General features: G+C 39.0%; 3 protein-coding genes across 5 annotated transcripts in view; 2 read left to right on the plus strand and 1 right to left on the minus strand.

Moving 5' to 3' along the window:
* Positions 1–1252, plus strand: part of LOC125892012 (renin binding protein) — a 33262-nt gene extending 32010 nt beyond the window's left edge. The window contains exon 12 of the mRNA XM_049581723.1: positions 293–1252. Within this exon, the coding sequence (XP_049437680.1) occupies positions 293–366 (74 nt within the window). The 3' untranslated portion in view covers positions 367–1252. The remainder of the gene's footprint in view (positions 1–292) is intronic.
* The window catches only part of pex10 (peroxisomal biogenesis factor 10), a 95404-nt gene that overhangs the window by 56419 nt on the left and 23175 nt on the right, over positions 1–15810 (minus strand). The gene's annotated exons all lie outside the window — the stretch shown is intronic.
* On the plus strand, positions 3687–14858 carry lrif1 (ligand dependent nuclear receptor interacting factor 1). 3 transcript variants are annotated; one of them, XM_049581653.1, is made up of 4 exons: positions 3687–4286; positions 8566–9956; positions 10045–10183; positions 13515–13652. In XM_049581653.1, exons 1-3 carry the CDS (start codon positions 4249–4251, stop codon positions 10158–10160), a joined length of 1545 nt encoding a protein of 514 aa, XP_049437610.1. In that variant the 5' UTR covers positions 3687–4248; the 3' UTR covers positions 10161–10183; positions 13515–13652. The 3 variants fall into 3 exon arrangements, with proteins under 3 accessions (XP_049437610.1, XP_049437609.1, XP_049437611.1); XM_049581652.1 differs by having other exon boundaries at positions 3693–4286; positions 8566–10183; positions 13515–14858; XM_049581654.1 differs by lacking the exon at positions 3687–4286 and having other exon boundaries at positions 9860–9956; positions 13515–14858.

A 15810-nucleotide genomic window follows, 5' to 3' on the forward strand; every position in this document is an offset into this window, starting at 1 on the left:
TGAGGACATTTAGCCGACTTCACACAGCTCCCTCTGGAGACACTAAAGACTTTATATGACTGTGTCCACATATCCCCAACACCTGCGAATACACACTGAGGAGGAAAATTGGTGGAATTTCCCTTTAAGGCCTTTAATATTACAGTTTATACTGTGCTTTAGTGATGCATACGGTATAACCTAACAACTGATTACAAACTAATTGCCACACAGTGGCCGTGCTCCCCAGGGCAGCTTCCTGCTCTACCTGGTCAGTAAGATAACTGTGTTTCTCCTCTCTCCTCCTCTTTAGGGTGCTTCCACGTGCCTCGCTGCCTGTACATGTGTGAGCGTATTCTGGATGATCTGCTGGCAAACAAGGACTGAGCAGTCTGACATGAATGTTGTAATTACCAGACTGAATCTGATTTGTCTGTTTACTGAATCACACCACAATATAATCAGGTTATGAAGCAAATTGCACTAATTTTTAACAAGGCATTGCTGTAAAGGTTGTTTAATCCCATCACAAACATCCAGTCACTGAGAGGCTCATAAAATCTCTTGAGAAGCTATATTACAACAACAACAACAACAACAACAACAACAACAACAACAACAAAAGCTTCTTTATATATTTAGTTTGTATTGACATTAATGTAAGGTACCTTTCTTGGGTCAGACTGTTTGTACTTTGCACCTGTCTGACATCTTGTTTTTAAATGTACATTCCTGTGTCAGGGCTAATACTCATTCAGGCTCATGCTGACATCTACAGGCAGTTTAGATTTCCCTCTTCACCTGGCTGCATGCCTGCAGAAACAGACACAGGGAGAACCTTAAAACTCCATACTAAAACAATTGAGCATGCTGGATTGATATCCAACCCAGGGGCTTTCTTCTGTAAAGCAACATTGTTAACCACTGAGGCACCATCCTGCTTTCATCATACATGAAACATTAACACCAAAAAAATCACTTTTGTAAAGATGTGCCTTCTTCATGCACTCTTGAGCCAGCTTTGAAGACTTTTTAAGGAACATGTATTTTTTTTTACATCCTATTCATTCCAGTTTGTACTTTGCTCAAAGCATGCAAACAGCTATTCAGACATACTGGGGAATCATAGTGTATGTTAAAGAAAGATGCTAGAGTATATTAGTACTAGTGACATGCTTCTGTTTTGTATACTTACAGGCCAATAAATGCAATGTACTATATTGAAATATTACAAAATTAAATATTAAATGTGCAATGTCATGTATGCAAATTATGTCACTGCATTGCAATGCATTCATTTGTACTTACATAGTTACTGATGTTGAAGTTGACAGGTGAAGCCAGCAGAAACAGAATTTAACTGTAAGGAAACCAATCTACCACAGTATGCAGCAAGATTCACTTAATGACTGAGACAATTTTACAAATTGAAAAACAACAACAAAAAAACCCTGCTTTATTTATTTATGAATTTATTTTTATGCCTCTGTGCCGGCCATAGCTGTGGCAAGAAGCATTTTATTTTTGGGACATCCGTCTGTCATGTTCTCATGAACACAATATCTCAACAACACCTTGAGAAATTTTCTTCAACTTTGGCACAAACATCCACTTGGGCTCAACGATGAACTGATTAGATTTTGGTGTTCATAGGTCAAAGGTCAAGGTCACTGCATCTTTGTCTTGTCTCATTCTTGTGGACACAATATCTCAAGAGCACATCATGAAGGGGATTCTTTAAATTTTAGGCAAGTGTTCATTTGGACTCAACAATGAACTGATAAAACTTTGATGGTCAAAGGTCAAGCTCACTGTGACCTTGCTTCTGTCTCATTCTCATGAACATGATAGCTCCAGAACACCTTGAGGGAATTTCTTCAGATTTGGCACAAATGTCCACTTGGTCTCAACAATGAACTGATTAGATTTTGGTGGTTGAAGGTCAAAGGTCAAGTTCAGTGTGACCTCACAGAATAGGATTTTGGCCATAACTTAAGAATTCATATGCTAATTATGACAAAATTTGACACAAATGTCTAATAGGATAAAATAATGAAGTGGTGACATTTTATATCCAGAAGGTCAAAGGTCAACTTCACTGTGACATCATAATATTCTGCATAAAACACTTTTCTGGCCATTATTCAACGTCATATCTTAGGAACAGAAGAGGGGACTTTTGGTCAGATATTGAACTGATGACACTCATCTTGGGTGTCCATTTTGAAACTGTGTTGATTGTATAGATCTGTGCTGTTGTGGGGAAGCATCCATGTTTTTACAGACATGGATGTAAACTGTCAGAGAAACTTGACTAGTGCAAGGAGCCATACAACCATGAGGCAGTAATTCTAGTTATGAATTTGTTAAGTTGATATGGCCAGCTTCTAGTCAACTGATATGTATTGACACATGGAAAAGGCATGGAGAAGTATTGTTTTGGTGTTGCGGTCATGGCCAGCTCCTAAGAAAGAAATTAGTCTTGTTGGCTGCTAAAAGCTCCACTATGTTCACCAGCTAGTCCCCAAATGTGTCTGTCTGCTGTTGCTGCAAAGCAGGTAGAGTAAAGTGGGCTTATCAGAGCCTGCTGCTACTCGAAACAGGAGTGATGAGAGTGACGAATCTGTACCAAAACATGGTACTGACTGTATATAGCAGCACCACATGGAACATAAAATATAGAGGTTTCAAAACATAACGGACTCAAAATAAAGGTATTACATCTCATTTGTCCCTTTACTTTGCCTTGATAAAAAGCCACCATACAAAATGTAATAGGCATCATTTTTCCAAATATAAGTTAATATACAAAAGTGTAAACCATATACATATATATATATATATATATATATATATGTATGAAGGGAGAGAGCGAGAGAGAGAGGGAGAGAGGTTAGTTTGCCACATATCCTAAAGTTTACCAGCTGTAGTGACTCCTCAGTACCTGAGGGAGGAACGACTTTGTGTTCTTCATTTGTTCTAAACTACTCTCAGTATTGTGATGTCAGGAATATATTTTATTGACAGTTTAGATTAGTTTGCAGTGAGATCTTATTGGTTTTATATAGTGACTTTGCTGTTTGTACCATTGCTGCACAGGACCCAACATTTAGTTATAAAATATTAAATTCTAATACTGTTCTGAATTTATTTCTTATTTAAATAATTCCTTGTACTATTTACAGTAGCCTATTCGTTCTTTTAAGAATCTCTTTCACATTTAAGCAAAATTGGCATTGTAACTGAAATATTCTGAATCAAATTCATATTACATCAGACCATATCAGAAATATAATCATAGTGGGACCTTGTGATTTGAACTGGTTCAGGCAATCAGACCCAGCCCTACTTACATTCCTTAGTTAAAAAAAGCCTTGCGGCCCCCCACGAAGCTTTAGCGACCCTAGTGGGGGTCGGGACCCCCAGGTTGGGAACCAGTGGATGAAGGAACAAAGCAGATCTATGAATGGACGGAATGGACCCACGTTTGTGTTTAAATGGCAGATAGCAAACAGCTTGACGGTGCATACCGCCACCTACTGTACAGGAAGGAATGTGTAACGTCACATCATTTCACCCTATTTCTTACTCCTCACCGTACTGTTATTACAAAAGGAAACATACCCTGGAAACTCCTACTCTTGCTGTTCTCACAGCACTGAGCGGAACCTGAACATGTCATGTTTAAGCGGATGTTAGTAGAAAGGATGCTTGAAAAGCTACACCAGTGTTTGCGTTTTGTTTGGCATCCATAAATGGAAAAAGACATTGGGAAAAAACACAAGCGAATTATATTCGTCCCAAACAGAGAGTCTATGGTTGCAAACTAACACTGTTCGGCGAATCTAACATCAAAGTAAGCATGAAAATGACCTCGAACACAACGCACGTAACATACCGGAAGTTTCATGTAATGGATGCGCTATAGAAACGGAAGTTGAGATGTGGACCGCCAGAAGAAAACTCAGTATAAAATGTTGTTGGTGCGAACAAAACGGTGGCTTAATTTGTCTGTGAATGGCCATGGCGACGTTATAGACAGCCTCCTGTTATACTTTAGACACGGAAGTAACGGCGCAAATATGTAGCGTGCTTTGGCGTTGCCAGCAACGTTGAATTTTCGTGGCTTTCTTGTAAACACATGTAACGTTAACGTTAGCATGTTCCAGGAATTACACTGAGTCGAGACTCAGTAATGCTGCTGTTGTCCTTACGATGAACGGCTGGATGGGGAGATTACGAAACAAAATTCACGTGATTTCATGAGTCATGTATCCCTCAACGAAGGCAATGGATTCGGTTCACAGGTAGAGTTGAATGAAACTTTAACTCACCCGATATAGGTCATAGCATTTACAAGATATGACAAGTAACATTTATTGGAGCAATCACAACGTGTGGATTAACAGAAGGTGTAAAACAAGCACAGTCTGCTCAGTTAGGTTTAGCAGTGTTTTCCTGAGGGTTGTAATATTAACAGTGAAACGAGATTAGTCTGTCAGAGAGGTATGTTTGCCTGAAGCCAGAGTTTTGAGTGTCACGAAGGTGGCTCTCTTTTAGCCTGGCGAAGTCATCATGCTAAGTTGTGGTGCCTTCAAGTAAATGTCATGAGAAGCATGAAACATTTTTCACAGATTATCTATCTGCTGTTGTGTGGATTCAGTGATAGGTTCAGCAAAATGACAAAAAGTTTTTTTTTTAATTAGTTATTAACTACAACTTTAATTTCATTATTTTCACCTGTGCTTTTCCTACTGTGACAAGTCAAAATCGTCTGCTGTGCGAATGCCTGTTGATCTCAACCTGGGCCCTATTTCAGAGAGCAGGATTAGTAAAAACTCTGAGTTCCGCCTGAGATGAGGGAAACTCTGACTTTAACGTTTCACAAAGCCAGTTCAGCGAAACCCTGAGTCAGTTACTATAGCAACATACTCTGTGAAGCTAACCTGCTGACTCGCAGGTTTGTTTAATCTAAGCCTGAGGTTGATCGCCTGCTGTGCATATAGCAGGAAGGAGAGAAATGGTGTGTCCTTTTTTGAATAAAGTTGCCGTGTTGTGCGTTAAAGATTACTGCAGCAGACATTGAGTGTAACATCAAGCTGCTTTAATGCTAAACCACATTATTATTGATCAAGCTTCTACACATCCGACAACCCAAGATACAGAGCTTCCGCTCAAACTACTTCCTGTTACCAACCTTTTTGAAATAAATGATGTATTGAATACCACCACAAAAGTCGTGAACATTGAGGCACAATTTATCTAGGGACTGTTGTGTAAAGAAATGGTGATTAGACCCCGTTTGATTGTCTTATCATTCCTGGAGGAGTGTCTATATGAAAGATACAATTTCACCTCACACTCTATCATTTACCTTAAAAATCTGTTCTACCCAGATTAATCAAATATTACACATCGTGGATTTGCATTATCATCGTAACAAATTCTATGCTTTGCCCTTTGATTCTTATAGGCAGCAGCAGTTTTCTTAATAACATCAGAAACACTGAACACATCAGCGAGACAGCGGTTTGTCAGGCCATAAGAAATGTGTCTCTGGCTCTGAAAAGACTTTTGCCTCTTTTTGTGGTTTTCCCTGGGCATAAATCAGAATGGATCATCACAGAGGAATTCCACAGAACTGCAGGTTTGTCAGTGTAGATACGAAAATAATCTACGTGGATACATTATGCAATGATTCATGAATACTTTTCATATATTCAGAGATTCTGTGGTGTTATAGGCTGTATTTATGGGACTCACCATCCCCATCGTAGCACTATCTGAGAATAAAGGCGATCACGTGAATAGGAAATCATTTCACAGCAATTCAATTTACATGACTAATACTGCAAGAATGACGTAAGTATAAGCAAAATTTTTACGAGTCTGAACAATATTTTGTGTTTGATTTTGAGTTGCTGCCCAGTGCATTTGGGTCCCATCAGATTACAGCTGAAAATGATGATATAGCAAATTATATTAAAATATGTAAATACTGTTAAGATGTAAAAGAGTTCATATCTTTTCTGTATATTAGACACACATTAACACATCACATTACAAAGCGTCACTTCACGTTACCTCTTAACACGCTCTGCAATCTTTTCCCGTCACCACGCTGTTTAGCTGCAGCTGCCATAATAGATTTTTTTTTTTTTTTTTTTTTCATGTCCAAAGTCTTCATTTGCGGTCATTAAACTCTCCAGTTCAGTTGGGATGAAGTAAGTGGCTCTGCTTTTTAACACCGCTTTCTACCACTGAGCATCATGTTATCTGCACTCCATTGATGATGGCTTGTGGTGCTCACTGTGAACAGCCTTCCCTAAGGCTGAACATACTCAGACTTGATTGAACTAGTTCTGATCAGCTTTTCTGGAGCCGTAAAGCTCTGATTTTCCTAACTCAAGCTCAGTCAACTTGGAGATCGGGATTAGGCTCAGAGTTTGTTGAGCCTGCTTTCTGAAATAGGGCCCAGCTCACTGTCAGAAAGAAAACAAACAAGAACATTTCCAAAAATGTTAAATGTTTCCTTTAGGACTGCACAACTGCTGCACTGTAAAGATAGAACTGTATTGTTTATGAATGCTTTTATTTGACATATTAACAGACCAAATGTTGGCACCAGTGGCATAAGGCAGTTACGATGGGCCCCACTACACACTATTATGATAGGCCCCAGCATACACTATTGTGATGGGCCCTAGTGCACACTATCATACATGTTTTTTCTTGACGAAAAAAGGGACTTGTCATCAGACAACATCAACATACAGATTACCCAGCAGTCATCATTGCATATCTGACAAAAATATCGAAGAAAGTAAGAAATGAATCATTTATTTTAGTAGTTTTTATGTAGAAAAAGCATATCATTTTGTTTTAGAGGGTGACTGACTATGCAAAACAAAATAATTAAGTAAACCATGATGTAGATGGGTTTGCCTTTTTTAAGGACATAAATAACAAATGACACCATTTTAAACTAGGAACTTTTTTTTTTTTCAGGCCCCTTTAAACACAGGTGTGTATATTCAAGGCCGCAATCTGAATCACTTGCAAGGGCCACTCTCTATGGGCCCCTCCACCCCACTGTTTGCCCAGTCTATATTTACGCCTCTGGTTGGCGCTTTGGACAAAAGCACCTGCCAAATGAACTCATGTAAAATGAAATGTATTTTTACCATTGATCTTTAGTGGCTTTTTTCTTTTTTTTTTTACCTTTTCCTTCTTTCCTTCTTTTTTTTTTTTTTTTTTTAAATCCAGAAGCGTGTACAAGTATCAGTAATCACCAATGGGTGAGCATATAACCATAACCATACACTGAGTAAACTGATAAACACACACACACACACAATAGAATTGTTTCTATACTAGGGGTGGTCGATAAGTCGATACAGCATAGCGTTGCAATATTTTGTGTGGTGATATTGTATCGCTTCACAGATGCCAATTATCAGTCTTTTATATTATTCATTTTTGCAAATACACAACTTTTGGTACTAGAATAATAAATCAATTGCTTTTTTGGTCCACAAGATGGGGCTTATGTGTTTTTTTTCCTGGTGCTGTCAGGGGCCGTATTCACAAACATTCTGAGAATACTCTCAGAGAACTTAGCCTTAAAACTTTTAGTAAGGAATCCTAGCTAAGGGTGATTTAGGAAAGTTCTCAGAGCAACTCTGAGCAAGGAAGGGACAGAAATTTTTATCTTGGTGAGGGGGTATGGTTGACCCCATTTCTAGGTTTGATGCATCCTTTTAACAGATGTGATTGCTTGTCAGAGACACACCCCTTTGTGAGTCTGCAAGGTGTGGACACCCAGTGGAAATGAAATTAACTGCTGACTGTGAAAGGGTTGTCATTGTTAGTGTGATTATTCTACTGATAGAAGGTTGAGACAGACCCAAGTCATCACTGCTACATTTTTCCAGTTTTCCAAATATCTTAGTATTGTGATCATTTCATTTCTGGTGTTACAGCATTATTGCATTGGGTGTTAAATGTGTGTGTATCTCTAATAACACTGACCACAAATATTTTCAGTGTTTGAAGAATATTCGTCCTACCTCTTTGTCTTTCCACCATCTTCTCCTCTACTTATGAAACTCTTAAGCCTCTTAAAGTCCTCCTTTCTTCTCCTAACAGTTTTTCTCCTTAGGAGCTCTCTTAAGGACTAACCCTAACCCTAACTTTTATCTTTACAAGGACCTAGTCTTAACTTTAGGGGAAATTCTAAGAATTCTAAGAAATTTCTTACTCACTAAAGTCACTAAACCAAAACTGATTTAGTAAGGGAATTAATCAAATTCCAGAAATTTGTCAGCAGATTATATTCTCAAACCAGATGTACAAATGTTCCATCTTTAGTTTTGAATTTAAGGCATTTTGCTGAGTTATATTTTGAAATTGTATGCATCTTTATAGGAGTAAGATAAAAATATATGTCTAAACTTAAAATTTGTGTTCCTGATTTTATTACTTGTAAATGAGAAATTCTTTCACTCATTTTTATAAGGGTATTTTAATCTAAAACAACCTTGTGACGTATTTCCGTGTTTTATTTTGTTTTGTTTTTTCTGTCAGTGGGACCGGTGTCTTCTACCAGGCAATGCCTGCTGTTGGAGCCGATGGAAAGAACATCATGAAACTGATTCCTGTACAAATTGTCAATGGACAGTTTGTTCAATCTCAAATAAGTCAACCCAAAACGAATCCTACATCACAGAAAGCTGTAACCATAAATATTGCCTCGGCACCTGTTCAGGTGGTAAAGAAGTCAGCTTTGAATCCTTCTGCCACAGAGCAAATTGTCAGAAAGCATTTTTCACTCATGGATGTCTTCCCTAATCAAGCAGATTTGGATCTTGGTCATTCACTAAATAAGCACCCACTACAGCAACAGAATGTAAATTTGATGTCCATAGGACCTCCAGTGGCAACACCTGCAACAAACAGTGGGAAGTTAGGAAGAGTTCCAAGTCAGCCCTCAGTCACAGCACTCCCCAGAGGACAGTCCCTTCAGATTCTTTCTAATTCACAAGTCCCAGCATCTGAACGACCTGCTGGTATCAAGAAACAGATTTTTACTCCACCACCCAGCTCCTCTCCAAGTCAAAGCTTATCTAGTCTGGTCTACGTGCCACCCATCACAACTGTCAATCGAAGCACGACTCTACAAAGTGATTCTCCACTTCACTCACTCGGGTTGCTTTGTGAGACATCAAGTAGCACTTCATGTGGAACTCCATCCAAAGGATCAAAACCACATTTAAAATTAATTCCAAAAGCTTCACAAAGGCCTAACAGCCCAATAAAGTGGGTCATTGAAGAAGAGGAAAGCACAGTGGCTCCAACTGTTGATCCTGTTACCCCTTGTGTTACTTCAGAGATTCTTCGAATTGTTGCAGAGAGAGAAAATGCTAACAAACACTGTGACGTCCTTAAAAAAACAGCCTCTTTGTCGAGCGGACAGAGACAGGAAAACACTTTGGTCACGGACAACAGGAATGTGGTTTATGTGGCCAAAAATCGCAGCCTAGCATATAAAATGGGAACAAGTGACTCACCCACAGCAGCACAAAAAAGTTGTGAATTCAACAAAATCATTGTATCTTCATCCCAACAATCACTTGAGCCAGTTGCACCTCAGGGCCTACGGGTTATCATTCCACATGAATCAGATGAGGTGATTGACCTTTGTGACGATGATGGTCATGATGACTCGTCTCAACAGGCGGCCTCAGCGCAAATGTCAGCAGTCACTCAACCAGATGAAGACAATGTAATATTTGTGTCATATATTCCACCCAAAGCTGAGTCTGAGTCAACACAAGATTTGAGACCACAAACACAAGTGCCACTTAGAAAGGAAACAGATCAGACGGACACAAGAAGTGGTGTAACACAACAGAAGAACCTGAATGGAACAACTGACAATGAAATCTGTGCCCATAGAAGAAGAGCAACTGACCAGAGTATGTCATACAACACAGTCAAAAATCTTAGACATATTTGTGATTTGCCAGTGATGAACATGCATGATAATGAGGGCTCACATATTAGCAGTCAGCAGATCACCTCCACCCAACAGCTGGAGAGGATGGAAGTTGATGTTGAAACAAAAAGTCCAGCTGATCCCAACACGTCTAACAGCAGCAGTGGAATATGCTCTCAAATAGAGGAGGACACCCACAGAATGGAGGTGAGGACACTTCTATTGCCTTTATGACTTTGGAATACTCTGAAGTTTTTATGATTAAAAACAATCTTCTTGCAGGAAATTATGTAACCGTGTCATTTTAAGATTTTTAATGCATTTGGTAACTTCTTTGAAAATACCTTTTTGTCACATTTGCTGGAACTGTCTGTCCACACAGTGATATATGAGACAGATAATCTGTGAAAACAATCAGGTTCCTCCTCCTCGCAGTGCCCACTAAAACAACCAATCACAGTTAGGGTTGGTTTAAAATAATCGATTCATCTGATTTAAATCGATCTTCATTTGAATTACCCGATATCGCTTCATAAAATCCAAGATCATCTTTTAATATACGCTTTTTTCCACAGATGTGTGAAGCTTTAACCCCGTTAATCTGAATAATCTGAATTGCCTGTGAGATTTGAGTTTATCTTGTGATCAGTGTTGGGCAAGTTACTCTCAAAATGTAATATATTACATATTATTAGTTATCATCATTTGAAAGAAGTAAGTTACTTTACAATATTAGTCTCTGTGCAGAGTAATAAGTGACTTATTACACTACTGTTGTGTTACTTTGACCAAAATGAGCTCAGAAGAACTAATGTTAATTTTAAAGAAATGAGGGTCATGTTGTTTCACAGCTGCTAATCAAAGCACAGAAGCTCCAGTTTATTACAGTTCATTTCAAATCCAGTGCTGCAGGTCTGACCCATTCATGCATTCACATACAGTAGTTACCACTTTGTATTAAATGAAATACATTTTTAAGAACCATTAAATAACCAAGTTTTTTTTAAAATTAACAAAGAGCCTTGGACACAGGGAGGGTCAGGCAGAGGATCAAAGTCTGATAATTCTGAGTTATGGATCAATATTTGTTGGCCTATGATATGAAACACAATAAACAAATGTTGAGGTTAGCAAAACAAACAGAATGGCATGCGATTTAGTCACTATGACGAGCGCAAAGTAAAACACTGGAGCCGGAAGAACCACCTGGCAGTTACCAGTGTGCCGGTCAAAGACAACAGCACCGAATGGGACTGTGGCTGGCATTGCTCTGTAGTTGTAGGGGATGTGAATTGAAACACATCCAGCTCGCATCACCCAGATGTGCCGATTAACGGGAGGAGGAAAAAGTGATCTGGAGGCCAACTCCTTATCCCTGCTGCTTTCAGGCATCATGAACAATAAACAGTTAATTTCTAATTAATTCCTTGTAAAATGTCCAGTATACAAAAATAGCAAAAATTGATATTGTAACTGAAATATCCCCATTAAAAGCAATATCAGATTGAATCAGAAATTGAATTGAATTGAGACTTTGTGAATCAAAATTAAATCAATTCAGGAAATCAGTGGCAATACCCAGTTCAGACTGTTCAGAACTTATCAATAGGGTTAGGCGATATGGACTTAAAATAATATAACAATATTTCCGGGTATTTTTGCCCTAACAATGTTCTTGACAATATGACAAATGAGTATTAAAAAAATTATTATTTTAAGAACATAGAATTACAACGGGGCGTCGGTGGCTTGGTGGTGGAGCAGGCGCCCCATGTACAGGGCTGTTGCCGCAGCGGCCCGGGTTCGGCTCCAGCCTGTGGCCCTTTGCTGCATGTCACTCCCTCTCTCTCTCCCCCTTTCACACTTGTCTGTCCTATCCATTAAAGGCTAAAAATGCCCCAAAAAATATCTTTAAAAAAAAAAAAAAAAAAGAATTACAACAAAAAAGTGACATCATTTTACATGTCAACAGTTTGCCTTTAAATATTCAGTAAAAACTAAATAAAAATGATCTCTCATTTCTTTAGTTTGTGAACATCAACAGTAACTCAGAGTGAGATTCTGATTCTGTATACATAATAGTTCAACAAAATAAAATATACCAAAAACTACACATTTAAACAGCTCCCAAATCCAAAAAATGTAATATAATGTATATATCAACAGGTGATTTCCTTCTCTTTTAGCAAAATCCTAAATGATTGAGGTATTGTTTTCCACCTGGACCTTCGTGCTTTGCCATTTCTCTAATCATCACGCTGTAACCTGTGACAGGCTGTTATGATACCGTAACTATTGGACTTTCACATATATGTAGTTTTCTGTTGAACCACGAGCATCACATAGGTTTACATTATCAAAGGTTTATGACAAAATCACTTGACAACACAGGAGTGAGGAGAGGGAGTGACGCAGTGCTGCTGCCAGAGGAGCCACTGAATGAGTTCCCTCTGAGCGGTAAGTCGCTAAAAGAGTCTGAGAAATCCGGGGCTGTTCATAAAACATTCAGGACACCACAGTTTATTCCACACTACTGAAGCTGCAGTCATTAATAATTCCTCTTTCAGCCATGCTTGTTGCCATGAGTAACGGTATGATGTCAATATGTCAACAAGTAGAAATACAAGTTCTACAAGTAGAAGTTATTGGATTTTGGAACTTCTAAATATTGATGTTGGTATCAGCTTCAAAAATCCTGTATCACTGGGACAGTCATGACTTTTTAGTCGGCATCTCATCAGACTTCTGCCTGGGGTCTGTCATATTACCGTTACTTAGCTGTGACATCCTACTATGGACTGAGGGAATTATATTTTGCATTTAAGTGCACAGTGTTAAACTTTATACAATTGACTGTACAGAGACTAAAACAGACTCTGCCAGAGACAGTGCAGAAAAGTCAAACTGAGTCATGCTTGTTAATATAACCCAGTATCAAATATCACAGTTTGTCTCAAGGGTCTTCTTTACAGCAGGATTTCTGAACTATTTGTCCGAAGGCCACAACGTTCCTAAGCAGACGCTGTGGGGGACAAACTCTTCATTAAAGTAGCATATAGTAGAAGAATTTAATTAAACATTGTTTTAAAAAAACAACAATTAAAAGTTAAGAGAGCTATGAGTTCGTCCACATTCTTGCATGAAGATATGGCACTAGCTGCATTCCATTTATAAAAGATGAGAAATTGTTTCAAATTCTGACTTGCGCCATCCAACCAGCAAACAATGTGGCTTAATCTACCACCCAAACCCAACCTAACCTGCATCTCCCAACTTTATGCATTATTGTAGCACCTGAAAAACTTGACACTCCCATCAGCCTCATCAGTTCTAATTAGGAAATGTCTCATTAAATGAGGATGGGGAACATATGTAGCATTTCAGTATTATCTTGAAATGTTAGCAGGCTGACATTAGCATTTAGCTCAAAGAACCACTGTGCCAGAGCTACTAACATGGCTGCAGACTTGTTGTCTTGTTTATTGTTTGTTTGTTTGTTTGTTTGTTTTTTTTAAAGAGTTTTTTTTTCTACTTGCAGAGCTCTGTGAATCCCACAGCAAGTTGTACATCCTCACTGGCACCAGAATCCCTTCAAAGGTCTGATAATCTGCTGAGACAGATATTTGGGATAACAGCCAATGTGAAAATTTGCCTGCAGAGGATTGATGGAGCTTCAGACTGGTCTCTAATTGCTGAACCTCTATGGAGTGAGTCCATAAGGTCAGATCACAGGGAACCAGACAGTGAGCTAAAAGAGAAGGAACTTTTTTTAAAGGACCTTTACAGTCTACAAGACACTGACAGCAGCAATGGTCACATCAATGTTAGAAAAGTAACTGGACAGGAGCTGTCAGAAGACTCTGCCACTCCAAGTCCTCACACAGACATCGGACCTCTCAAATGTTCACATTTCAAACTGAACACACAAGCTCTCTCTCTTTTGAGGAAGAAGTGCCATTCAGATAACACGTCTCTCAAAGGAATATCATGTGATGTTGAAACTGAGCCAGTCATTGGCTACATGGAACCCATAGATGAAGATTTCCTCAGCACAGATGACATCCCCAAATCACAGGACACAGCTGGCCGGCCACAAACTCAGACTTGTGCAGATCTGAATACAAACACAACAAGGAGAATGGGAAGAACGAGGAAGCGTACAGTCTGTCCATGTTGCATCCCTTGTACTCAAGATCCTGTAGTGAAGTCCAGCGCCAGGTCCCAAGAGCCAGAGAAGTGGGCTTGGAGGACAGAGCAGACAAATAAAAGAGGGGGAAAAACAAAGGCTGTAAGAAAATATGTAAAAACATCTGGACGGATCAGCTGTCTAACAGCTAAGAAGAAGCACAACTGTAAGACTTCTGATGAGGCTTCAGCCAGTAACAGAACAACATCCATGGACTCTGATGAACTGAAACAATGTGAACAGATCAGAAGACTCAAAGAGCTTCTCAAAGAGAAAGAGGCAGCTCTGGAACTGTTGAGAAACAGCTCGGGCTGAAAGGAGAACCTCTAACATTCTAACAAAGTTAATGCATTTATTTTTAGTGGATCCTATGCTACTGCTTGGATTTCTTTTCTTTAAGATTATTTTTGTGGGCTTTTTACCTTTAATGACAGGACAGTGTGTGAAATGGGAAGACAGAGAGAGAATGGGGACTGACATGCAGCAAAGGGTCGCGAGCCGGATTCGAACCCGTGGCTGTTGCAGTGAGGAAATGCCTCTGTACATGGGACACCAGCACTATCCACTACGTTACCGATGCCCCACTGCTTGTGTTTCTTTTTGTTGAGTTAACAAGGACTAACATAATTATAACCCTGGCTTCAGTGCAGTGTCATGCACACAGGGCTGTTGGGGAATAAAGCGAATGTAAGCGTATGAATTGGTTTCAATGGTTCTGGTCTGGTATATGGGTCACTGAGGTTTGTAGTTCATCCACCATTTTTATGATTTTCATTTATCATTTGCTCAGCTTTATTTTTACAACTACAGCCCTGCATGTACATACCTGGATTGTTTCACAGCTGTATGTGCTGACCAAGAGGTGACAGTATTGAGACTGAAAAGTTTGAGCTCGTTAAAAAATACTGACGTATATAGGTTAAAGGGCTGGGCAATATAGGCAAAAATTCATAACTCAGTATTTTCAGGCTGAACAGCAATACACGATATATATCTCTGTATTTTATGCAAAATGAGCTACATGTCAAAGCCACGTTTGAGATGTCACAAGCACTTTTATAAAAATAGACTGATAAAAATAAAATACAAAGACAGGGATTTTATTCCCGTTTGAAAATACACAGCTGCACAACATGCAAATGAAAAATGATATAAAATAAATAGCAGGGCTGTACGTTGTACATAGCACTGGAGCTACAGAGGTTTGAAGGTTTGAAGCACAAGACACAAAACTATAACAAGAGTATAGAAGGATCAAGTAGGCTTGAATCCACTGTTTGAAACAATTAAAAATCTTCATGGGGGGAGTTAAAAAGTTGTTTTAAAATGAATCTAGTGCTAGAATATGATTTAAATATTTTTATTTATGTCAGCTATACATTTATTTATGCACAGAGCATCAACAGAGAGGCCAGGGGAGGGAAAGAGCAAGACACTTTGTCCGCGGTATATACGTCTTGTGTATGAAATGTCTGTTGTTGCTGCATTTTTTTTTTCTGTCGCCTGCATCTAGGCACTGTCTCAGTGTCACACAATAGACTACAACTACTGAGAAGAATGGCAATGCTCTGTGACCCACCTCACACACAAACGAGCAAACAAACACTCACCTGACACAGTCAGGCAGCTCTGTCTCCCACACATGAAG

Source organism: Epinephelus fuscoguttatus, linkage group LG7 (assembly GCF_011397635.1).
Source record: "Epinephelus fuscoguttatus linkage group LG7, E.fuscoguttatus.final_Chr_v1".
Classification (NCBI taxonomy): domain Eukaryota; kingdom Metazoa; phylum Chordata; class Actinopteri; order Perciformes; family Serranidae; genus Epinephelus; species Epinephelus fuscoguttatus.